The sequence below is a fragment of the Cuculus canorus genome, chromosome Z (genome assembly GCF_017976375.1).
Source record: "Cuculus canorus isolate bCucCan1 chromosome Z, bCucCan1.pri, whole genome shotgun sequence".
Taxonomy (NCBI): Eukaryota; Metazoa; Chordata; class Aves; order Cuculiformes; family Cuculidae; genus Cuculus; species Cuculus canorus.
The window spans coordinates 16354732-16380636 of NC_071441.1; the positions used below are offsets into that span (position 1 = coordinate 16354732).

At 39.6% G+C, this 25905-nt stretch overlaps 1 protein-coding gene across 2 annotated transcripts in view; it reads left to right on the top strand.

Annotated features, from left to right (window-relative positions):
• TNPO1 (transportin 1) overlaps positions 1–25905 on the top strand; it is an 81816-nt gene that overhangs the window by 22912 nt on the left and 32999 nt on the right. For both annotated transcript variants that reach the window (XM_054053506.1, XM_054053507.1), the window contains 4 exons: positions 1155–1230; positions 15080–15229; positions 22515–22621; positions 23708–23841. In XM_054053506.1, the coding sequence (XP_053909481.1) occupies positions 1155–1230; positions 15080–15229; positions 22515–22621; positions 23708–23841 (467 nt within the window). The remainder of the gene's footprint in view (positions 1–1154; positions 1231–15079; positions 15230–22514; positions 22622–23707; positions 23842–25905) is intronic.

Here is a 25905-nt window from a genome sequence, read left to right on the forward strand (position 1 = left end):
CACGATTTCTCAAATATGATGGATAGATAGTGGCTTAGCAACTTCATCTGCCAGTTCCCGCAGGACTTACACGTGTATATGATGATATCCAATGGATTTGTGCACCTTCAAGTTCTTCAGGTGATCTTGCACCTGATCCTGTCCTACAGTGTGTGCTTCTTCAATCTCTCAGTCTCTGCCTTTGCCTTCTGCAACTTGTGCAGTCTGGCTTGAGTCCTTGCCTGGGAAGAAAGAGGAAAAAAGTCATTAGGTACCTCAGCTTTATCCATATCCTGGGTAACCAGGTGTCCTGTCTCCTTCTGGAGAGGGTTCACATTCTCCTTAGGCTAACTTTTATGAAGCTTTTTCTTGTTGTTCTTGGCATCCTTGGATTCTATCTGGACTTGAGCTTTCCTAACCTGATCCCTGGCTGCACAGTTTCTCTGAGGGTACAAGAGGAATGCCAAATGACTTCCCTAGCACAGCAGTGGCAGTATACTGGGAAATTTGAGGCAGAAGTAATCACAAATTCTCAGCAAAACAGCTGCATACCTTTACAGCTGTTGTGGAACATAATTATGCTTCCTGCAGTTAAGGAGCATTTTGTCATTTTGGTTGTTTTGCAAACTTACTGGTACAACTGTGCATTTACAGTTAAACAGGTTATCATTGTTGAAAGCTTAGGCTGTGGCTAGTTATCATCACAAGGAAGTATATCTGATATTAAAATGACCGCTTATCAAAATCATAACTGTTGTATTTTAATGCTGAACTGCTTTTATTATATGGAGGAGAAAAAACTGTATTATGGGCTTGTATCTGAGTAGGTTACTTGGTTTGGTGGGCTTCTAAGTGTAAATATTGAAATCCAAAGCTGTACAGAGGAAGGTTTTTTTTAAGACACTTTATAAATATTTTTAAGGATCTATTAATTTCTGTGTCTGTCTCTGGGTTATTTTTTTTTTCAGATTTCCTATAACTATAAGCTATTGCTTCAGTAAGAAGATTCACAAAAACTGGTTTTAGATTGTTCATACTTTGTATGTTGTGAGTTCATAGTTACAGCTGGTTCATGTGACGCAGCAGTGCATAACTTGTTTAATAATCTTTGTATTCAGAATGCTATTAATGCTGTGTGTGAAGATTCAACTTTCCTTAACAGCTTCTCTCTTCAGAAACTAGAACAACTGAACCAGTATCCAGATTTCAACAACTACCTGATTTTTGTTCTGACGAAGTTGAAGTCTGAAGGTAAGTTCTTGAAATATCAACTGTTTTATTCTACTTCTTTTTTTTTAATGTATTTTATTTAGCTTGAAAGAGGAAGAAATAGGAAGCTGATGTCTGTTGTGAGTTTCCAATTTGGTTGAGCTCCGTGGTCTTGTAGAACTCATTTATTGTCTCAGGACTCTGGAAAAAATCTGATAACTTATTGGTGCTTGTAGTTTCAGCCTTGGAATAGATTCCATTCTAAATGTCATATGAAATCTTCCCAGGAATGTGGAAGCATCGTACCTCTATCAGACTGCAGTGATACTGTGGAATAACTGCATTGAATACTGACTATACACATTGTAAAACATGGTGCTGAATTCAGTTATGATAGTGATCTCCATAGTAATGAGATCATAGTTGAATAGTTTGAAGATAGTTTGTTAAATAGTTTGAAGAGTTATCCGAAGATGGTGTATGTCAGAATCTTTGTTCTGAAGTCTTAATTCTAGTAAAATGCAGTTAGAAATCAACTGGTTACTTAACTGTTGTCTTGCTTTTATGGACGTAGCACAAACTGTGTGGCATACTATGTAGCCTCTACTAGTTGTTAAATTCAGACAGTTCTTTAGTTATAATCACAGTGAGTGGAAGATTGTCTTTCCAGTGTTCTACAGCTACTGATTTATGATGTCTTTGACAGTGAAAGAAACTTGTTTCAAGATCCGTTTTAGCACATTGGGCATATTTGCATACGTTTGTAATTCGTGTGTTCAATTGCTTGGGTTGTTTTCTGGGTTTTTTTTGACTTTGTGTCCTGCTGCCAGTGCTTTTTCTGCCTTCTAATGTTTCACCTCTGGGTCTCTGGATGCTTGCGTTTTTGAATTAGGTTTTAGTTACATGTGGCCCTGTAACACTGAAAGAATTGGCAAGAATATTTATCTTGAAGTTGAACTGGTGCTTTAGTTGTTCTGTCAGCTTACTTTGGGACAGAGGAAATGGAGAGGAGAAAGAAAGTATATTTTTATATTTGAAGGCTGTACTGTATCCCAGTGGTTTTGTGTGTTCTGTGTGGGAAGTCTCCTGATCATCTGTAAGGCTTTGTGGGAACATCTCTGGTTTGAAAGGAAGAGAGCCTTCGAGACCTGCATTGGCCAGGATATTACATTTTTGGGCAGGGTGCCAGTGTAGATACACCATGTGCTTTATACCATTGCCAGAAAATATAAATCGAGGGGAGTTCATTAGTAGCATCTGGAATCTGTACAAAGAATACAAAAAGAAGGGTGTTCCGCATTTTTTGTCCCAAAATTTGGGTTTTTTAACGGCCTTAATTGCTCATTTCCCCTTCTTTTTGCTTACGGCTTGAGGTTCTAGATACTGATGCATGTTTAGCGATGTGTCAGAATGTCTTTCCAACAGATCTCCCTAAGTTATCCAGTAGTCTTCTTTTACCCTTCTTAATGCTGAAACACATCAGTCTGTTTGGATTTGAGTGGAGAGCCGGAGATGGTAACTATTGCAAAATTATTCTATAAAGCTGTTTTATCCAAGGAATTAAAAGTAGAATCTGGCAGGTTTAAGGGGCAAGCTGGGGGGGACGTAGCAAGTTAACTTCTTAGAAGAGATGTTTGGGATCATCAGTCTTTTGTGAGACTGCTGAGAAGCAGCTATTGCTTCAGAGGTGCTCTTGTCCTGCATCGGTGACATTTTTTTAGAGTAATAAGCTTTTGTCCAAAGCAATTGTTTTTTAACTTTGTACTTATAGTTCAGGAAACCTGCAGAATATTGAGGGTGCCACAACTGACTCCAGTGTTGGTACTTTATGTAGTATTTGCCGAGTTCTAAATGTTCTGTTATCTTGCTTGGGTAGGACTAACGAATGATGATTGATGACTCTTGATTGGATTTACTTTGAATTCAACTATCATCCCTCCGTCATCCCTCGTTAGTCCCACCCAAGAAAGATGAAGAGGCTTAGAACTGCTCTTCAGTAGCTTCAATACCCTTGCATCCTCTTTTGGGCCTCTAGGGGAAAATGTGATGGATTTAACAGATAATTGTCTTCAGTACAGCTGGGAAAGTATTCTTTCCTTCTTCTGAAGAGGGTGCTGTTGGTGGTCTGTCCTACAGCCTTGCCAAGTTTGTTCATTAGAGGAAAGAGCTGGTGTGATTTATATCATATATTGTTGGAAGTTAGGTTTTGATATGGCCATATTGTCCCAGCAGAAGGAGCCATGAAAATAAGCCTCCAACATCACTGGCAGCTTATTCAATAAAAATTGAGGCATTTTGATTGTGCGTGAGAAACGGCTGGGTTTGAGAGTTCTTTTTCCCTCCAGTGTTAGCTTCACCAGGCTTCTGTGTCTGAATGATTGTGGCTTGCTGGTTTTAGGGTTATTGTGGTACTTCTTCATGTGTGTGGTGGTTTTCTAAGTTTTGTTTTTAAATTCTGTGGGCCTTGTTAAGCTGTCAAAGCTTGTAAAACTTAGGTCTTTCTGGAAACAGGTATTGCCCTGTTACCATTTTATCAGTGAAAATATATGGCCTGGCTTGCAGCTATGGCACATACTTGCCCTAGCTTTAAACATTTTCTTTCTTTTCCATTTGTGCTTTTAACTAATGTGAATTTCTAAAGATAGCCTTGTGAATCTGGATGAACCACAGTGTTACAAATATAACTGAATATAAAAAATGTTGAGCAAACAGCATCCAGTCCTGGAAGTCAGGCAGCAGGCAGGCTAATGGAATAAGATGTGATCCCAGGCCATTGAAAACTAGGGTATAGGTCTCTAGAATTTTCTTCCCAGGAGGCCTGGTTCTCAGAGATCTTCCTTAGTTGGGTAGGATGGAGTCCATATTAACTAAAAACTATCTGAATGAAAGAAGCTTATTTTGACTAATTTATCTGTAAATGAAAATATTACTCATGCTCTGTTAGCACAGCTGTTCCTTCTTTGCTTGTCAGGTATAGAACCTCACAAATGTAGTGGCACTGCCCTGCCTTAGTGTTGGCTTTGTGTTTTTTTTTCTCGTGTCCCCTGAGCTGAGTTCAGATTGTGTAGGCTTTTGTGTTGTTGCTGAGTTGTTTTCTGGAGAGCGTGCATGTTGCTTCTGCTTTTTGGATCATTTTCTCTATCTTCTGTGTGATTGACTGCAACAGTCCAGTGCTGCAAAGGGGAATTGGCTTCACCTCTGTTACTTGCTTTGCCTGCCTGCAGCTTCCTTTCTTACTACCAAGTCATGCATCTAAATTCTCCTTTCCTTGTTCATGTTTTTCCTTCTGTAGTCCAAATCTGTTACCTTGAAGGAAAATATGAGAAAGTATTGTCCTAATTTCAGCCTCTTTGCTGTCTTACTGAGGCCAGTTCTAGCCCGTGGTTAAGGTACACTAAGGAAGTTGTCCAAGACATCTGAAGCATGAGGCAGGTCAGAGGAAGGACGTTTATGTGTCATAATACGGATAATTCCTACTGTAAACGGAAGTTCTGAGTTTGCTTTGGGCCTTCCTGACCCCAATGATGAAATTCCCTAAATTGTTTATTCCTTCTGTAAATGAATAAGATCCAGTTTTTCTCCCACCTAAAATAGACTGACAAAAATAGCATCCTTCTTAATTCAGCTGTCTTCTCCTTTTGTAGTAAATTCCTGGGTGTTTTCTTCTTATTATTTTTAACATAGAGTTAACACCGTGCTTTATCTCATGTACCATCCTGAGTTTTGTGAATGACGTGGATCTGGTTTGTGCTAGAGTATCAAAAGATTATGTTCATTGTCATCAATTGGTCAGCTGGGGAGCATTGGGTGCCATGACTGTCATAATCCTGCCATAATATTTTATTGGTGCAAGGTTGTGTCAGCATACGGTGAGATGGCAGGATCTACTTGCATCAGCAAAGATTGCTGTGTTGACTTCTGGCAACATTTTCTGTTCAACAGTTGGGCTAAACTAAATTGAGACTTTGTAATCTCTGCAGACTAGTCCTGCTGTGTTTTTGCCTTTGTCCATTCTGACTCTAGTCTTCACACCTCTGAACAAACCAGGAGAGGCTGTCTTTATGTGGGGTGAGAATTACTGTGGCATTCTACTTGGCCTTATGTGGCCTTCTCCTTGGTAGGTGTTTTATGTAACGCTTGAAAGAACAGAAGTGGTGTCAAAGGTTACTGCTTCTTAGCTAAGATTTGTCATAGCTAACGCCTGTTTGTTTAGTGAAAAAACAAGAGAACTGCTGATATGATACCCATTCTAGGTAAGATTCAGAATGTCCTTATTCCAAACCACGTTTCTTTTTCCAGATCTACGTTTATCCTTCTTAGACAAGAGACGCAGGACATGGTTAGTTTGTGTACAGTTTCTGTACAAGTTTTGCATTTGTCTCCCTCTCCCCTGTCCACTGTGTTCTTGGCAGGACCTGGGCTGATGGGGAAAATATTGAGAAATGCACAGTGGCCCTGCTGACTTTCTGCGGACCTGTGTAGCTGTAGTCATCTATCTTGTTGCAGATAAACAAAGCCTTTGTGGTTGTGGTCTTTGATTGTGTTTTAGTGACTTGATTCTTCACCCTATCCTAATGTGGGAACTCTAGTCTTTAGTTAATCTCACTGGATTGGTCATGGCCTGGGTTCAAGCTATCAGAGTCAAGGATCAGAATGCTTGAGATGAACTTTTGTTCTGCAGGTGAGTGAGCTGGGATTGAGAACACTAGTACTGCCTTTGTCATAGGCTGTAAGTATGATCTTTTAAGTTTATTTCCAAAATGCTTTGGATTTTTATAAGCCAGTTGCAGAGACGCTGCTCTGTCTTCAGCTCTTGATCTTGTTCGTGTGATACTTAGTGACTTGGAGTACTTTGCTTCGAACATGCAACATAACTACAGAAGAAGGGCCCACCACCTCACAAGTTTTTGCTTCAACAGAAGTCCTTCTTTATTAAGAAGTTCTTAATAAATAAAGAAGTTAATTTATTTTCTAGTAATCATGACACTAAGGATTACCCTGGCAACTACCAACCTACCAGCCTCACATCTGTGCCTGGGAAGATCATGGAAGAGATCCTCCTAGAAGCTATGTTAAAGCACATGAATGACATAGGGGTGATTAATGGCAGCCAACATGGCTTCACCAGGGGCAAGTCCTGTATGACCAAACCAACTTACTAGCTTTCTTTGATGGGGTAACTGCAGCAGTGGTACAGGTAAACCATCAAATGTGATATGTCTAGACTTCTGTAAAACCTTTGACATGGTCCCCCCCCAACATCCTTTTCTCTGAATTGGGGAGATATGGATTTGATGGGTGGATGGTCGTATTCAAAGAGTAGTGGTCAATGGCTCAATGTCCATATGGAGATCTGTGACAAATGGTGTCCCTCGGGGGGTCCATACTGCACCCGATGCTGTTTAATATTTTCATCAATGGTATTCACAAGCGAGATTGAGTGCACCCTTGCAGATGACACCAAGCTGAGTGGTGTAATTGCCACATGGGAAGAATGGGATGTCATTCAGAGGGACCTGGACAGGCTGGAAAAGTGGGCCTGTGCAAACCTCATGAAGTTCAACAAGGCCCAAATGCAAGATCTTACACCTGGGTCGGGGCATTCTCTAATTTCAGTACACGATGGGGGATGACATGCTTGAGAGGTGCCCTGCAGAGAAGGACTTGGGGGTGCTGGTTGATGAGAAGATCGACATGAGCCAGCAATTTGTGCTCATAGGCCAGAAGGCCAACAGTATCTTGGATTGTATCAAAAGAAGTGTGGCCAGAAAGTCGAGGGAGGTCATTCTCCCCTTCTGTTCCTCTCTTGTGAGACCTCATCTGGAGTGTTGTGTGCAGTTCTGGAATACGAAACATAACAAGGGTATGGAACTGTTGGAGCGGGTCCAGATGAGGACTACAAAGGTGGTCAGAGTGCTGGAGCACCCTCCATATGAGGACAGGCTGAGAGAGTTGGGCTTGTTCAGCGTGGTGGAGAGAAGGCTCTGTGGAGATCTTATAGCGGCCTTCCAGTACCTGAAGGAGACCTACAAGAAAGATGGAGAGGAAGTATCCATAAAGGCTTGTGGTGATAGGATGAGGGAGAATGGGTATAAAATGGAGAGGGGCAGATTTAGGCTTGATACAAGGAAGAATTTCTTCACCATGAGAGTGGTGAGACACTGGAACAGCTTGCTGAGGGAAGTTGTGGATGCCCCATCCCTGGAGGTGTTCAAGGCCAGGTTGGATGGGGCCTTGGGCAGGCTGATGTAGTGGGACGTGTCTGTTCCCACAGCAGGGGGGTTGGAAGCAGATGATCTCTAAGGTCCCTTCCAACCAAACTATTCTATGATTCTGTGATTCTATTATGTAGGTCTGCAAGGAGGATTTGGGGTAGCTCTTCATAAATTATTATTGGGTTCCAAGGCGGTCTTGTGGGTTTGATGTGAAAGTTTTCTGATGAATGAATTTAAACTTGATCTGGACAGCAGTTTTTGTTAGTCCATTCCATTATGAACTTTCTTGGTGTGTTGATGCTGAAAGCTCTTGAAGCTGAGCAAGAGAGAGGCTATCATGTGAGGTTAGTGGTGAATTTGTCAGGAACTAGTTTCAGGAAGGTATCTGTAATTAGCAGGGTTAATCATAGAATACTTTGGGTTGGAAAGGACCTTAAAGATGACCTAGCTCCAACTCCCCTGCCATGGGCGGAGATATCCCACTAGGTCAGGCTGCCCAAGGCCCCATCCAACCTGGCCTGGAAGACTTCAGGGACGGAGCATCCACAACTTCCTTTGGCAGGCTGTTGCAGTGCCTCAGTACTCTCATGGTGAAGAAATTCCTCCTTACGTGTAGTCTAAATCTGCCCCTCTCCAGTTTATACCCGTTCCCCCTCCTCCTATCACTACAAGCTATTGTAAAAAGTCCCTCCCCAGCTTTCTTGTAGCTCGCCTTCAGGTACTGGAAATCCAGAAAAGTGATTCAGCAGCTTTAAACTGTTCAGTTAAACAAATGCCCCCCCAGCCACTCCCTCTGCAGCCAATACCATAGTCCCATATTATGGCATTATTAAATACACTAAAATAACTGCAAGGTAGTGAAACTGATTGCATTACAATTCAAAAGTCAAGTCAGGTTGATGTACCCTTGCATCTTAAAATGCTGCAATGCATATGTAGTGTCATACTTAAACAGCGGCATAACATTTTTTCCTTGAGTTCAGATACATGAAGAATTGCAAAGTAAATTAAACCTGACTGAGTTTTAGTAATCAAGGCATGAAGTGATTGAGATGTGAGAAGTGGCAGAATGTTTGTTGGTTTGTTGGTTGGTTGATTTGTTTGATTGAAGTTTTGAGAGAAACTTTGAAGTTATCCTGTGGATTGTGTTATGTGATTCAGTGCTTCAGGAATGCTTTCCTGGAGCTCCTCATTCCATTATTATCTCTGTCCCTATCCCTGAAGCTCGTACAGGGAAAGTGTTTCCAGACCTTTGCTTTAGTGTCAAAATGGAGTGGAACCCAGAAAACAAGTATGTTCAATACCATCAATAATAGTGCCCACAGTATTTCTGGTCACCTCCAGAATTGAGTATCTTTACTGAAAGCAATCTGGAGAGCCAAATAAAAGCACATTCTGATTCTATGGTTTGATACCATCAATAACGGGCTAAGCATCACTACTGCTTTTGTAAAGCATTTTGGACACCTTTCTTTTCCTTCCATAATGACATAATTCTCGCTCTTCAAAACCACATAAAGATTTTACTCACCTGTGCATTTTGCTTTCAAAAGGTACTCAGGAGCAACAGTGCCATGGCAGAGTTAAGTTCCCGTAATGACTGCAGTCTGCCTTCTGTTCAGGCGGATTATAACAGCATGGGCCATCAGCACTGCACTGGGCAGCAGCGTTCCTTTCTAGCAAGGTTGTATGCTTCATCTGAAGTGGCACACATTGGCGGTGCAAGCAAGTACATATTCAACAGTACAAGTTTTTATTTTGATATCTCCAAGGAAAAGGTATTTATGTGGCTTCGCGTGATGAATATTCTTCTCTGAATACTACTTATAAGAGGTAATTCTGACTGCCAAGTTTAAGTTTCAGGAGCTTTAAGCATTCCAAAGTGGCAAGCATTCACAGGTTCCACTGTTTTTCCTCTCTCTTCAAAGAAAGGAGGCTGATGAAGTCATAAGTAGAAACTAAAAACTAAAGAGACTGCAGCTGGATTTCAAGTAATTTGGAGAGCAAAAGCAGCATGGTGACATATCAGAGCTTCTTCTATATAGTTTCATTGTCATTAGTGCCCCAAGTAGCAGGGATCAGTTACTTTGTTCCTAGTAAAAATTCTTATCTAGCCAAATGCTAGAAAGAGTTGTTGTTAATATATTATTTTATCAACTTAGAAGATGAAACTGTATAAAAGCATAATGGATTAAAAGCAGGTCCACACTGTATGTTTTATCATAACTAAATGCACAGCTGCTTAGGAAGAACACCTCCACTAGTGCCAAAACCCTATTCTGCCATTCGCCAGACTGCAGCCTGATATTGCAAATTGAAAATCTGATTATAGTGTCTGGAAAAGTCATCCAGAACAAAAACAAAAAAAAACACCAAACAGGAGACATGCTAAGTACAGACTTAGGAAATAAAAATCAGAAAGTTTTGTCTTGAATTACCTTGCAGAATATAGAGGAAGAATTGTCTTGCCCATTGTAGGGGAAGAAGCCTTACTGGCAAGGAAGGGTGTCAGAGAAACAAAGTTCTCTGGTTTTAAAATGAGGCCTATGCATGTACATCACTACACAACTTTCCGTTAAGCTATGCCTGTAGAATATAGACAGAGGAGAAGGAGTCAAACCTTCCTGTGCACGCTGCTGGTATTGGTGAGTGTCCTGTATTTTTTGTTTCCCAGTACTCACTTAGTTATTGAACAGTATTCTGAATTACTACGTTTAATAACAGAACCTCATTTTACTGCTCCAGTTAATTCTCGTGTTCCATCAGCTGTGACAAATTGTCACGTTTTAATATATAACATTCACCTTTGATATATCAGAGAGTGACAAAACTTTTATTCATCTGACCAAGTCATTTCTTCAGATAGATTAATGAGACTAAGTACTAATTCGTTTTCTGCCAAATGCTGTCTAAGCAACTTCCAAGTGGAAATGATTTCATTTCCCTTTGCACTTGACTTAGGGTGAAGGTACTTGTCATCCACTCTCCCTGCCCCCAACAAATAAACACCAAAGAGAGATGGCATTACTTTTCAAATGTTCTCAAACTGCAAGAATATCCTGTGTTTGTTATGTAGTTTGTGATGTTTTAGTGAATCATACTCCCATCACACTGAATCTCCATTTCCTATTTAGGCATTCTTTCGCTTTTGATAGAATTCTAGCACTATTTAACTGTGAGATCAGAAGATTATGTGTAAAATGGCGCTAGAGGGGGAAAGTGCTGAAACAACTATTTTGTGGGGATATCGTAGAGAAGCTCAAAGTAAGAGTGAAACCAGTGAATTAGTTCTGTAAACTTTTTGTGGTTTTTCAAGCCTGTAGAAATGTACAAATTTTGGCATTCTCGTTGACCTGTGGTCTTTATTAGTTAGAATGCAGACACTTCTATAACTAGCCAACAAGCTTATGTTGGTCGGCAGTTCAACACTATTGCCATGTAGCCCACAGCTCAGTTTTATTTATGACACCATCTTCAGAACATATCTGTTGCTACTTTATTAGTCACTAAGTATGCAATGCTTGGCATCAGCAAAACATTTCCGGCTTTGTTTTGGTGTCTTACAGAGGTTCCTAAGCTTAAACAGTTGTGTTGAATTATTTCCCATGACTCAGATGAGTCAATTGAACATCTGTTAATTTCAGAGTAGCCACTATTTTCGAGGGGGTTTTATGTATTCAGATGCACCGGATGTTTTGAAACAGCATCAGTCTTTCCTCTGACGTGTTTGTAAATTATTCGAGTTTAAGCTAAAAGTAGTACATTTCAGGTTACTAAAGTCCAGTATAAATAAAGAAGTAGGATCTTTTTCTGCTAGGAAGCTTGTGAAGGTTTCTTTAGTCTTACACATTAGGACAGAAGAAATTATTCATCTTCTGCTGTTTTAGTGGGATCCCTATGTTTTTTGTTTTAGCTCTTCTAAGAGATAGTCTCCCGTTAATGGATCAGAAATCTTCATGCACAACAGGGACACTGGTTATGATTTTTGTCACATTTTGTATTTGTACATACTAAGTCTATGTTACTAGTTAAAACACACAGAATGACAGCTTATTTCTGAAAAAGACTTAACAGGTTTAATACTGAAATCAACAGACATAGAAAGCCTCACCCAAACATTTGAAGTTGCCAATATCAAAAGAGTAGTAGGGCAAAATATAGCCCTGTTATGTTCATAATCATTAGGTCACAATCTGTGAATGGATACTTGCTACCCTCATAGCAGTCGCTCAGTTCTTTTAGCAATCTAAGAACTTGCCTTCTAAGGAAGAGAGGATGAAAAGACATGGTGAAACAAATTCTCACCTGAACTTGAATGTGAGCTACAAGAGCCTCATTGCTTTCACACATGCTCCCTATGTCATACAAATGCTCACTAGAGGAAATATGGCTGCTTGAGGACAGATTCTAGTTTTTAAAATCACTGCAGTAGCCTTAAAATTGATATGTGAAATGTCAGTAAGCATCCATTTGCTCTGTCTGTAAACCATTAAAATCTGGAACGAGTATTGAGTCTTGTAACAGAATTGAAGTTTACTCAGACCCAAAAGATGATGATTTGATATGATTTTATATAAAGTCAGGCAATGTGAGAGGGGAATCTTCCACTGGTGAACTAATTTAGTATCAACGATGATGTCAGATGCCAGAGGTCTGCTTCGCATCCAAACTTTTTCTTGTACAATGTGTTCCTGTCAATTCTCTATACTTCCAGGTTAACTGAGATAGTAGGAGGCAAGACTGTGATCTTTTTTGGGGGCTGAAACATATGGCTGACAGAAGTTGTCACAGAATCTATGAAGGCTAAAGAGTATCTTACTTGGCTCCTAAGCCATCTGCCTGTAGTCTTGATATTACAGCAAGAACTCCATCCAGACTCGTATTATTGTATTCTGGCAGTATAGCTGTGAAGTTGTTGAGCACCCTGGATTCCATAAATACCTTCGTGCAGTCATATTAGAAATTTTTTTCTCAGCCTAAGGTTTTGACTGTGGTGTGCTTTGGGTGTGTTGTGGTGGGTCTTTTTGGTTTTTATTTTTAAATGCCTGAGTATCAGATTCCATACTGCTTCTCTAGCTCAAGTGGTTGGCGCTTGTTTATCAAGAAATCCTTCTTTGTGATTTATGCTTGTCATCTCTATGTATGATGATAGTTGATTTTGCCATTTGTTTTTAATCTTTTTCTAGCTTTGTGAATTCTTTTTCGTATATTAAGATTCAACTTTCGCTATGAACTTCATGGAATTTTTGTTGCAAGTCTGAGGGATAAACAGTTGCTGCAGAGAACAGTTTTTCTGTTAGATTGACTAAAGGAGCGGACTTAAGATGTTTCATGCTGCTGCGTATCGTAGGATATTGCATGAAGAAAATGGTGTTGAATTTTCACTTTAAAGTGACCTAGATCTTTATCTAAACCAGCTGGCTAATCTGCCCGTTTGTGACACAAGGAACTTAATAGTATGTGTGTCTTTGCTGGGTTAAATTGAAGCTATTGCCTTGACCCTTTTGTAATTGACACCAGGCATTCTAAAGAACTATTGTTTTTCCTTAATGCACTGTTTAATGTCATGCTGGAGTTTATACTGATAGGGGCTAATGCACCATATTCTGATCAGACTTTGGTTGACACTCTCACTTCTTCCACTCCAAGAAGATACTGCTGATTGCTGACGATGATGGTTTATTGTGGCTTGTAAGGATTTCAAATCATGTGGAGATTAAAGGAAGACTCCTTTGGCTTCCTTCTTTACCAGCACAACTTTGAATGTTAATCATTTATGGAGGACTGGACTTCTTGAAGATATCAGTTGCATAGGGCAGTCAGAGTTTGACATAACTGTATTGGGTTAAGAGTTGATATGGAGATTTGACTTATAATTCAGTGAGTATTTCAGGCAAACCTGAGACTGATCAAGAATTCAAGTGAAAACTTGTTTCTTTAGGTCATTCTCCGATTGAGCTTTATTAATGCTGTCGTCAAACTTTAAATAAAATTACTTGATTGGACTTGCTGTGTAATAATAATAATACTTGTCACATCTTGCAGCCAACTTCTCTGGTTGAGAAAAGTTTGTCTGCTCGTTCAGTCTTTAATATTATCATTTAAAACGATGATATTAAAACGCCATTTAAAAAATGCCTTTCTTCCCTCCTTCCTTCTCCCAGGAAACTTGTTTGCCCTTGAAATAGAGCACTGTGCAAGTGAAATAACTTGTATTTTTATATTGTTTAGAAGTTTGTAGGTATGTAAAGCCTATAGTGCAGGTAAAGTTATAGAGTTGTTTCAAATATGTGCACATAGGGTGGCTTCCTAGTTTATAAAGTTGCTGAATTCTGTGTAAAGCATATATTTGTGACTTAATACATTTATAGTTATGGAGCATGAAAAATACTTCTTTAAGAAATATGAACATAAAAACAACATTGCAGTGTATGGTGGCAGTCTGGTTTTGGCACTCAAATAAAATCAGTTGATTAAAATGAATTTTAATTTCTGACCAGCAAAACAAAACCCCCACTTCTGGAAAGCATCACAATAGAAGTTGTCTTTAATATCGGTCAGTCAGAAGTCAGGCATAGTGGTGTTACTGAGGGTCTTAGTATCTTGATACAGTAACTTTAGTTTGGAAGTTCTTTATATTTGAAAGTTGTATCTCTTATTTTACTTATCCTTACTTCTGTTGCGGTGTTAGTAGTTGTGAAGGCCCAGAGTAGATCCATGTGTAAACTAATTCTTGGCACAAAGGAACTTTGAACAGCTTTGTTTATTACCCAAACCAGGACTTCATACAAAATTCAAACAAGTGGCTAAAATGCTAATTAAATACGCTTTCTGTGCTGATAAATGTTACTGTAAATTTACATTTTCTTATACTATAATCTTTTCTACACAGGCCATCCAGATCTCACCTATTGCAATATAAATGAAAAATCAAGACACTTCTTTTTATGTTCTTCCTTTTGTCCCGGTGATTTAGAGACATTTGCAGGCAAAAAGAGCCCAATTAAGAGAACTTAAAAATGTTTCCTAAACTTAAATTCTCTCTCCGTTCAGGTCAATTCTGGTCACTGTTTTTCTTACGGTTCACACTATATAAGAATTGCTTATTAACATTGTTTAAAAACTCTTTTATTTTCCCGCTAATTGAATAGATCAGTAGAACATTGGGTATCTGAAGGGATTACAATACATTATTTTTTAGAAAAAGTAGCACTATATTTCTGTCAGAGCAGAGGGTGGAGGATTTACTGCATGGTCCCTGCATCATTTCTATATCTTACTATGGTGAAAGCAGGTTTGTCATCATTCTTACAGCATCAGTGTTGCAGCAAGCTAGTCAATATAATCAGAATGTCTGAATGTCCTTGGCTGACCAGTTTCTTTCGTAAGTCTCATATGTCCTGTGACTTCAGATCCGTTCCTTGCCTATATTTCTATGCAAAACTTTGTCTTGAAAGGCAGAATTTGTAATACTGATACTCTGTAATTTTGAATAAATAAAAATGGTGAACTCTGAACCTGAAAAGCTTTGCTACTTGAGTTCGTGCGTAGTTGGAAGGAGAGGTAAAAAAAATGATTAATACTTTCTAGATAAGCTTTGCTCTTGTGGTGTCATGGAAATATGCCTTATTCCTATGAGCTGATTAAAAGTTCACTGTAATTATTTTCTGTTGCAGATGAACCAACACGTTCCTTGAGTGGTCTCATCTTGAAGAATAATGTAAAAGCACATTTTCACAACTTTCCCAATGGGGTAACTGACTTCATTAAAAATGAATGTCTGAACAACATTGGTGATTCCTCTCCCTTAATTAGAGCTACTGTAGGTAAGTTTGCTTTTATTGCTGTCTTCTGCATACTGAAAGTGTTGCTGATATGGGTGAGAGCTGCATTAGAGATGTAAAGAGTTATTAAACTCCTAAAATATTTGTTTCTGATATCTGTCACAACTTCACCATGTTTTAATGCTGATATTTATCTTCAGTATGAATATACAGAAGTCACACTTACTTTACTTCCTATTCTTTTAGAACTGATATAGCCATTCAACTCATACAGTTTTGAAATGTAACTGAATGTAAGTTTATTTGAATCTACTGAAACTGAGTTTGCTGCCAATTTCTATACCTAAAACCAGAAGTGAGGTAAAGGTCTGACTTCAGAACTGTTTCTGCACTCAGCTTGCATCAGGAAACACTTCTCTTAGTGGATTTCCTGTGCCCTGCTTCCCATATGCACAAACATGCACATCCCTTCAGGGAATCGTCATACCATGCGTAACACGTTCCCATAATGAGTTTCTTATTTTAAATAACTTCTATCAGAAAACAGTAGATAAAGTGTGATATACAGAACATCACAGAACAGTTTCGATTGGAAGGGACATTAAAGATCATCTAGTTCCAACCCCTCCGTGATGGGCAGGGACACATCCCACTAGATCATGCTGCCCAATGTGCCGTCCAGCCTGGCTTTGAACACTTCCAGGGGTGGGGCAACCGCAGCTTCCCTGGGCAACATGTTCCAGTCCCTCACCACCCTTGCTGTGAAGAAATTCCTCCTTACATCCAGTCTAAATCTGCCCCTCTGCAGTTTATACCCATTGCCCCTAGTCCTATCACTGCAGGCCTTTTTACAAAGTCATTCCCTAGGTTTCTTGTAGCCCTTTCAGGTACTAGAAGGTCCCTATAAAGTCTCCTTGGACCCTTCTCTTTTCCAGGCTGAACATGCCCAACTCTTTTAGCCTGGCCTTGTAGCAGACATGCTCCAGCCCTCTGATAATCCTTGTAGCCCTTCTCTGGACCGTTCCAACAGCTCCATACCCTTATTATGTTTTGTATTCCAGAATTGGACGCAATACTCCAGGTGAGATCTCGCAAGAGAGGAATAGAGGGTCAGAATCACCTCTGTCACCCTGCTGGCCATGCGTCTTTTCGGTGCAGCCCAAGACACAGTTGGCTTTCTGGGCTGCGAGCGCACATTGCCAGCTCATGTTAAGCTTCCTGTCAATCAACACCCCCAAGTCCTTCTCTGCAGGGACTATCTCAATCATGTCATCCCCCATCATGTACTGAAATGGGGAATTGTCCTGACCCAGGTGTAAGACCTTGCACTTGGCCTTGTTGAACCTCAAGGCCTATTTCTCCAGCCTGTCCAGGTCCCTCTGGATGACATCCCATCCTTCCCATGTGACAACTACACCACTCAGCTTGGTGTCCTCTGCAAACTTGCTGCAGGTGCCCTCAATCTCACTGTCTATATCATTGATGAAGATATTAAATGGCACTGGTCCCAGTACAGACCCCTGAGGGACACCACTTGTCATGGATCTCCATCTGGACATCGAGCTGTTGACCACTACTCTCTGAATATGACCTCCCAACCAATTTCTTATCCACCAAACAATGCACCCATCAAATCCATGTCTCACTAATTTAGAGAGATGGATGTTGTGGGAGACCATGTCAAAGTCTTTACAGAAGTCCGGATAGATCACATCCATTGCTTTTCCTGTGTCCACTGATGTGGTCACCCCATCATATAAAGCCACTAGGTTGGTCAGGTAGGACTTGCCCTTTGTGAAGCCATGCTGGCTGTCTCAAATCGCCTCCCTGTGCTGTACCATAGTCTCTAGGAGGATCTATTCCCTGATCTTCCCAGGCACAGGGGTGGGACTGACAGATTCCCAGGGTCATCTTTTCTGTCCTTTGTAAGAATGGGGACAGTGTTGCCTTTCTTGCAGTCACCAGGGTCTTCTCTTGACTGCCATGACTTTTCAAATGTTATGGAGAGTGGCTTGGCAACCACATCAGCCAGTACCCTTAGGACGCTGGGATGCGTCTCATCAGGTTGCTTAGACTTCTATATGTCCAGGTTCCTCAGGTGGTCATGAACCTGATCCTTCTCCACAGTGGGAAGGGCTTTACACCACCACCAACAACCCCCGGTCTGCATCTTGTTGTCCATTGACTCAGGAGGGGTGAGGAGAGTGGTTGTCAGTCAAGGCTGAGGAAAAACAGTTGTTGAGTACCTCAGCCTTCTCCTCATCTGTTTATCAAAGGTTACTATGTTCGACCATCAGTAGGGGTACACTTTCTTTAACCTTCCTTTTCAGGTTGACACACCTGTAGAAGCTCTTCCTGTTACTTTTGCTTCACTTGTCAAGTTCAGCTCCAGCTGTGCCTTGGCCTTTCTGACTCCATCCCTACAGGACCAGGCAGCATCCCTATACTCTTCCCAGGTCTCTTGTCCCTGCTTGCACTGCCTGTGCAGTTGCCTCTTGCTTTTCAGTTTGACTTTGGTCTTGACCAAGGGATGCGTGTTGTTCTGGTCTTGGCCCTTGCTCTGATGCTCCATCTTCCACATCTCGAGCCTCGTGTCTGTCCTGCAGAGGCGTCTGGGGAGGCATAGGCAAGGAGGGGGTTTGTTTTCTGCCCTGTGCATGAACTTGTTTCCACTCACTACATCCCTTTAAGCCCCTGCTCCTATCCCGATGCGAGGAGGATACCAGATCCCTTTGATCAGCGGCTTTTTCTGCTGCCTGTTCCTGCTTCTGTATCCAGGAGCTCAGGGTGTGGTTCTACCGGTCTGTCTCTTCAGACTCCCTGATGCCGCTTAGCCTCTCTACTTCCTTTCACAGCTCTGCCACCAGGTGGAGGAGATCATCCAGTTCCAGTGTGAAGTTCTTTTGTTACACAGGTTTCTGATTTCTTAGGTACTTCATTTTACTACACCTCTTCTGTAATATATGTATATTTGCATTATTTTTACTTATTTCTAGGTAAAGTTGCTTTTCTGTCTGCTCTTTGAGAGTATGATTTCCTCCAATTAGTACAATCACTGTAGTAATTTTCCCCATCCACGCAAAAAAAACTAGAAAAAAGTAAAATAAATATTTGAGTACAGTATAGAAAAAGGGAGTGTGTTTTAGTTCAGAAAGAAGTTCAGCGTGTATCAGCTGACTCCTTTTATAAACTAACCTACCAGTTAACTGCTCCTTTAGAATCTTGCTTTTACTATAGGACTCCTACTCCAGCCATCTGGGTTATGGACAATGGGCTAGAGAAAAATGCTCATATCTTAGCTTTTTCCTGTTGTGTTGTCACTTGTGAGGCTGCTTTATTATGAATGTTATGAAAATGTCCCGTTTTCATAATAACAATAGAAACAGGTGTCTGCCACGCAGTCTTTTGTGATTTCAGGGTGCAGAAGAGTCATGCTTGCTTGTTCATTCGTAGGAGTTGGTAATGGAATATGGTGGAACTAAGGAACAAATTGCAGCTCCATTTGGATTGCTGTCTCACTGTCTTAGTGTTGTATGGTGGTGGTGGTTTATGGAGTGGGGTTTTTTGTTGTTTAGGGGTAGCTTGGGGAATGAGTGTTTGTTTTGAGGGAGGTATTCTTTGATTTCTAGTAGTACAAAATGTTTCATGGATTATTATCTGAATTACTATTCAGTTTTAAGTGATCCTTGCAGGGATTACTCAAGAACATATGAACTCTGAAAATGAGTAGCAACTAATGAACTGTATGCTTGCATAAGAGTTGCTAGTTAGCAACTGTAGTTGCTATTCAGCATGCTTTGCATTCTGCTGTTTGAAGTAATTAAACGTTAGATCCTTGAGGCCTTCTGTCTTAAGAGCAAGTGATCTGGTGCCTATGATCTCTTGGTACTAGCTAGGTGTAAGTGTGTTACTACCTACCTAGGCTTCCTTTTTAGCATATGAGTTGGCACTTGCTATTTAGAGCTGCTCTTTGAGACATATATGGCGTTTTTTTCAGTTCAAGCACTATAGGTTTAATAAGCCATTTGCAAGATCTCTAGGGTGCTGAGAGGATGAGCAAGTACATCTAAATAGCATCAGAGAAGACTTGATGCAACATTCACTCTCCCTTGTGGTCTCTAGCGTCTAGTGTAATGCTGACCAGGTAAAAGCTGATACGTTTTGGCCAAAATGGAGGCAAGTTGATTAATTCTATACTCAGAAGTGACTTTGCTGAGGAGAGTGAGCATGGCAATCGAGTCAATTTTAGAATTGTGACTTGAGACCAAATGGTAACTAGGCATTGTTGTATCCTTACTTAGGTTTTCCCTGTTTTAATCCCCATACAAGTAACAGCATGGAACTTCTCTGTGCTGTGTGGCACAATCTTTAAAACCCGATGTCTAAAGTTCAAATATGAATCAGAGTTCCAAAAAGATGTGTTGAGGATCCACAAACTTACCAGGAAATAGATGCATTTATCTAGGAAGCATTTCTAATTAGTTAAAACTTTCTGGACATTCTTGCCTGGGCAAGACCTTAGTGTAGTCCCTGCTTAAAAGCAAGCAGAGGAAATAGTTTTGAGTGTTAAAGAACGGTGGTGGGACTGAAGAGCTTCTCTGCATAAGGAAAATGAGAGCTGATGATTGACCTAAGGGGGAAATTTTTTATGAAGTTTACCTTTTTAGAATTAAGGAGTTCTGAAGTCTACTGTGGGAGCTACAAGAGGCAAAACACCACCCTGAAAACCACAACCTTCCTCCTGTCCTGTTATTGGCATGAAAGTACTGAAGCATAGCTGTTTTTTCTTTTTTTTTTCTATTTTTTTATTGTAGAATTGATGTTGTAAACTGGAGTTGCATGTAAGTGAAACAGTGACATAAAAGATGCTTTCATCACATTTACGCTTATTCTTTTAATGATTCCTGGTATCCGTCTGGAGTTGGTTCTCTAGTATGATCACTGCTCAGTTACCCCAGCTGCTGAATTTGTTACATTTCACATTTGTGGAGTGAAATAACCCATTCTGTAATACTGTTTCGAAGTTCCTTACAAATCCAAGAGCATCTTATTAAGGCTTTCAGTTTCAGGTTTCTAACCTTGCAGCGTGTTATGTTGATCAGAAGGAAGGGCCTTTTTGAACTGTCAGATCCAGCCCAAACCTGTCAAAAAGCTGTAAGCTCCTAAACTGATTATTTCTTTAATTCGATTATTCTTCTAATGTACACTTTCTGTGTCTGAAGGGTGCAGAGAAAGCCACAAAGGCTAATCTCTTGTGTCTTCTGTTCTCTGCTGGCCAAATCAAGCTGCAGGTGGGTGGGAAAAATTTCGCAGTTGAAAGATGATGAGGCACAGTAGAAACCCATGAAGATTCATTTCAATATTAACTTAAGTCTCTAAAACTTAATTTTATGTGGCTGTTTCCTCGTTGTACTTAAAACCTTTTGAAAGCTTCAAATGCTGGAGCTGTTGTCTCTCTTAGTTCTTAATAGTCTGATATTATTATTTTCTTTTGGTATCCCTACCAAAATGTCTATAGCTTCAAAAATACTAGCACAGCATTAAATGGCTTCTCTGCAGACTTGTTCAGAAAGTTCAAAATTACATATATAGTCTGAATTGCATACACCTCAGTTGCAAGGGGCTGCAGCCTCAGGTTACTTTTGCCTCTGCATCTGGATGTATTTATTCTCATATTCTCTTCCTGCCTGGGGTAACCCTCTGAAGAACACTTAAAAGTAGTTTTCAGATTGTCTTTCCTTCAGCTGTGCAAGCTTGTACATATTACAAGTATAGCCACACCATTTGTCATCCTCTGAAAACACTTCTGGACGTGGAAAAAGTTCTTCAGCTAACTCTTTTCCAAAACTACCTATCCCTTTGAGACTTCTCTATCATACTAGTCCAGAGGAGTTCTAGGAGTTTCATTCCTATGTCTTTTTCTGAACCCGTGTTATATCTACAAACAGACCTGGGCCAGATCTAAGTTAGGCAGACAATTTTGCAGTTTAAGTATTTTGACTAGGAGGCAGGAAAATTCATTTACTTTGGTCTTTCTGTGAAGTTCAGTTTAATTAAAAAAAAAAGAGAAAAAGTGGATTGTTAAGATCCAGCAACAGTAAAATAAGTATTTTCTGTTAATGCATCTGATATTCTTTGCAGGACCAAAATATTCAGGAGTAACGCAGTTTTTAAGACTCTATGGATCTCTGTAGGCTTTTGGGAAAGTTTTCTTTTTAGTTGCAGTTATGAAGACAACTGGATACAAACTACATCTGGAGCTGTAAAATTGTGGTTTATCTATGTGTTGAGCCCGTTGTCTTTGTGTGCTCTCCAGCCTATTGCATCAAAGCAAGCATGATGTAAAATATCTTTAACTTACTTTGTGTCTTGTCCAGAATATCCTTTGTTTGTAATGTTGTCCTGTGGTTTTGTGTATTTAAACAAGAAATTTTGACATTTTATTCTAAAGGAAAGTGATAAATTGTTATTAGCTCAGTGGAAAAACTTAGGAAAGCTTTTTTCATGGCTTGTCACTTCAGTGATTACTAGTTGTAGTATCCATTTCTTCTGTCTCATACTCATTAGAAATAACTCTCAGTAGCATAAGAGTCTATGCTACCTGTTTCAGTTTGTCTTGAGTGAGGCAAAATGGCCTCATACGAAGTCAGTCTTAGTTTCTACACAGCCTTCCATGTTTCTCTCACCTAATTAGTTTTTCCTGGGATCCCTGTACGTGCTGGAAACAGAATTTTGGGCTGACGTGTCTCTTTGCAGAACCTCAGTCAGCCAAGTCCTATACAGCTGATCACTGGATGACCTGTGTTAAACCTGGATGAGTGTGTAAACTCTTAGTAGGTATCTCTGTCTTGGTATGTGTCCTTAATGTTTTGGGTAAACACAATATGAACACATACTAACTTGCCTCTGAGTTGTAAGTTTATTGGATGGCAGATTCTGCGTTCATGCTTTTGTATCATAATAAAGAAGGGGTGACTTGAGGTGGATACTCTTGTGTTTTCTGGAGGTCAAGGTTTGTACACTGTGCTGTAAATTTAGAGCCAAAGCTGCCCTGCAGTGTTAGGGTAGGATTATTTCCTTAACTAGTGCTACTTTTGTGCTTGATTTTCAAGTGTGAGCCCTCTGTAGTAGCAGGAAGGAACAACCCACCTTTGCATTTCAAAGATTTTCAAATACCATTTGTAAATAAATGCGCTTCCTGTTTTTATGCTTGCCAGTTCTTGACAAGAAATTTCATAATTCCTTAATGTGTAAGCGGAGAAAAATTAGTATGAAACGTATGAAGATATGCGAGATCTCATTTCTTTCATCCCTCTGGTTCCTTTAGGCATTCTGATAACAACAATTGCCTCGAAGGGGGAATTACAGAATTGGCCTGAACTCTTACCAAAGCTTTGCAGCCTATTGGATTCCGAAGATTACAATACTTGTGAGGTAAGGAGACTCACAGAAAACAGAAAGATTATTATCCAAGTGTGATTATTTTTATCTCCCTTCATAGACACTATGTACACGTATAGTAGTGTCTTTGTGTTTATAGATGCACACATATGCTCCTCAGAGAACAGTGGCTAAAGTTTGATAGGTTTTCTTCTACCTGCATTCCATGTTCTTACTCTTCAGTCAAACAAATTTGTTTTCTTTGCATACAAGCAGAAGACCGCAGATGGGTAGTTGTAGCATCTCAGCTGAAAAGTGTCCTGAAGTTAGGACTCTGTGATACCTAATTTTTTGGGCAGCATCAGCATCATCAAGTTGACCCCAGATTTTCCTTTACTTGAAAAGTAATAGTCATTCTTCTTGAAACTTAGTCTGGAAAAGCAATCTGTCATTACTGTCTCAGGGTTAAATGAACTGTTTCGTTCAGTGCATAAGAAGAAAAATTAATAACTACCAACTTAACTGCTCTAAACTATGAGGAGAAAAAAAGCTTTGTCTTGTTAAAAAAAAAAAATCACACAATTCTAATTATTTGATACCATCTTGATACACACTTAGAAGTGTGTGAAGCATAATAAAATATTCCTCAGGCGTGGGGTAATGGTCCAAGATTCCAGCGCTGCTTTCTCAAGAAAAAGAAAAAAACACTTGAAAGTCGAATTGACCGTCACATTCAGAGTTTTGTTTTGCCCCATAGCAAACAATAAAAGGAAATACAATTATATATGTAATCAGATTGGTACTTCTGCACCTGGACATTTATTTCTCAAATAAGAATTAGCTTTTAAGCATTTTTAAAGACATAGTTGAATAGATGAGCATTGAGTGCTAAAATTAAAATTACCACTTATCCACTACTGACTTGCCCAGCTTCAGATCTTACACATGCCACTATAAAGTGTTTAAATTAAAAGCCTTTAAGGATGTTTCAATTTAACTCCATATTTAGTCAGCTACATTTACTGCGTTGACTAGTCACATTTACTGTGCTGTGCTGAACTCACCCGTTCTGATCAAAACCTTAGGTTTTACTTCCTTCAGAATGTGGAAGGAGATATTTTAATGGTTTTTTTTTAACAGGGTGCTTTTGGAGCTCTTCAGAAGATATGTGAAGATTCTGCTGAAATTTTAGATAGTGATGTATTGGACCGACCACTCAATATCATGATACCCAAGTTCTTGCAATTCTTCAAGCACAGCAGTCCAAAAATAAGGTACATTTAGGTGTTGTACTGCAGTTACCTTTTAAAATGGTGTTTTCATGAGCAGCAAGGATGCTATTATCTAGATCAGTTTAAAACCTGTTTATTATTTTTAAGGGATCCTGTAGCGACCTACAGAGGTGCCGTGCATCAGTAATTTCTGTGTTTATCTGCGTAGTTAGTACAACAATCTTACCTCTTTATCCATTGTTCAAATGTATGATCAACCAATGATTTTGAAAATCAAACTCTTTTAGGTTTTTGCATGTTATTACAAGAAATTCAGTGTTGTTGGAACTTAATATTTTGATTAGAAAGAACAATTTTAAATTAATTTTGTAATGGCCAGCAATAGAAGAGTCAAAATCCTTTTGTTGACAATAGTTTCTTGGTTCTTGTAGAAAGCTTTTTCTGCTTTAACCACATCAGAAATTAGAAAGTTCTATCTTTCAGCTGAATCAAATTCAATGAGTTCATCATCTCTTTACTGTGAAACTGTATTAATCTCTCCAAAGTAACAGAAGTATAGCATAGAAGTAAAATTCCAAGATTAAGTTGTTACTGCTGATATTCATTTATTCATTGCAAAGAACAGTGGCTTTTACCTTGAAGTGAGCCAACAGTGTGCCCCTGCCACAAAGAAGGCTGTTAGTATCCTGGGCTGGACTGTTGCCAGCTGGTCAAGGATTCTGTCTAGGGCAAGAGAGACTTGGACACACTGGCGAGAGTCCAATAAAGGACCATGAACATGATGAAGAGTCTGGAGCATCTCTTCTATGAGAAAAGCCTGAGAAAGCTGGGTCTGGGCAGGGCTCATCCACATATACAAATACCTGAAGGGAGGAGACAGAACCAGGCTCTTTCCAGGGGTGTCCAGTGACAAAACCACCTCTAATGAGCACAGACTGAAACACAGGAGGTTCCTTCTGAACATCAGGAAACACATTTTACTATGAGAGTGTCCAAGCACTGGCACAGGTTGCCCACAGAGATGGTGGAGTCTCAATCGTTACAGATATTCAGAAGCCATCTGGACATGGCCCTGGACAACTCCAGATAACCTCCAGAGGTCCTTTTCAACCTCAACAGTTTTGTGATTCTCTGATTCTATGAAATGTCTTTTTTAAGTCCTATTTTGAAAATTACATTGAAAGATTCTACAACTTGAAGGTGTCGGTTATTTATTGCCAACGGTAGTGGGTGGTGAAGACTAACTCAGAATATGTCATGATAGGATTCAAATAAGATTTAGAAACACACCTAAAATAAATGCACGCTTAGAAAAATACTTAACAAAACATGAACTTGCTCTTGTGGAAGGATAAGCTTAACACTTCTCTGGAGCTGGGAGAGATTGAGAAAAACATGCTTTTTTTTCTTTACCTCATTATACAGTCTTTAGCTTTTTTCCTATGCTGCAATGTTTGTGGCTTTGATACTGTTAAACCTGTTTCAGATTTAAAGCAGACCACCTGCTGGTCCACAGCCTGATTTCAGTGCGTAGTGCTGAAATATGGAAACTGTTATTAGCGTCAATAAAATACTTTAAATCAATCAAGAGAAACTTTTGAACTATGTTTTATGAAACAGTCTTTCAAGACATATCTGAACAGAGTAGAATTTTAGAGTTACGTTAGTAAAAATATTTTAATGCGTCTTGAAAGGCTTTAACAGGTAGTTTTGCCTTATGCTTTTACTTACAGAATTTTTTTATCTCTGAGAATGAAAAAGACCTGTAAGTAATGGCTTTGCTTAAAACAAAAAAAGAACCACCAGTGCTTTGTTTTTTAGTATACTTCTAACTCAAGTAGCTTAGTATGTATCCTACTGCAAGTGTGTGTTTATTCCAAGCTACAGCTATATTGTTGACACATACTTGTCTCACTAAATAGAAGAAAACATTGCAAAGAGAGTGGGATGCTAAACAATGCAGAAAGGTATGCTAAAATTTCACCATGATGACTTGTATGGAATTGTTCATATCTGAGAAAACCAGTAATCATAACATACTCAAAAGAAGCATTCTTACATACTGTTTAGAACAAACAGATGTAGTCCTCCTGCTCTGGTTCTTAT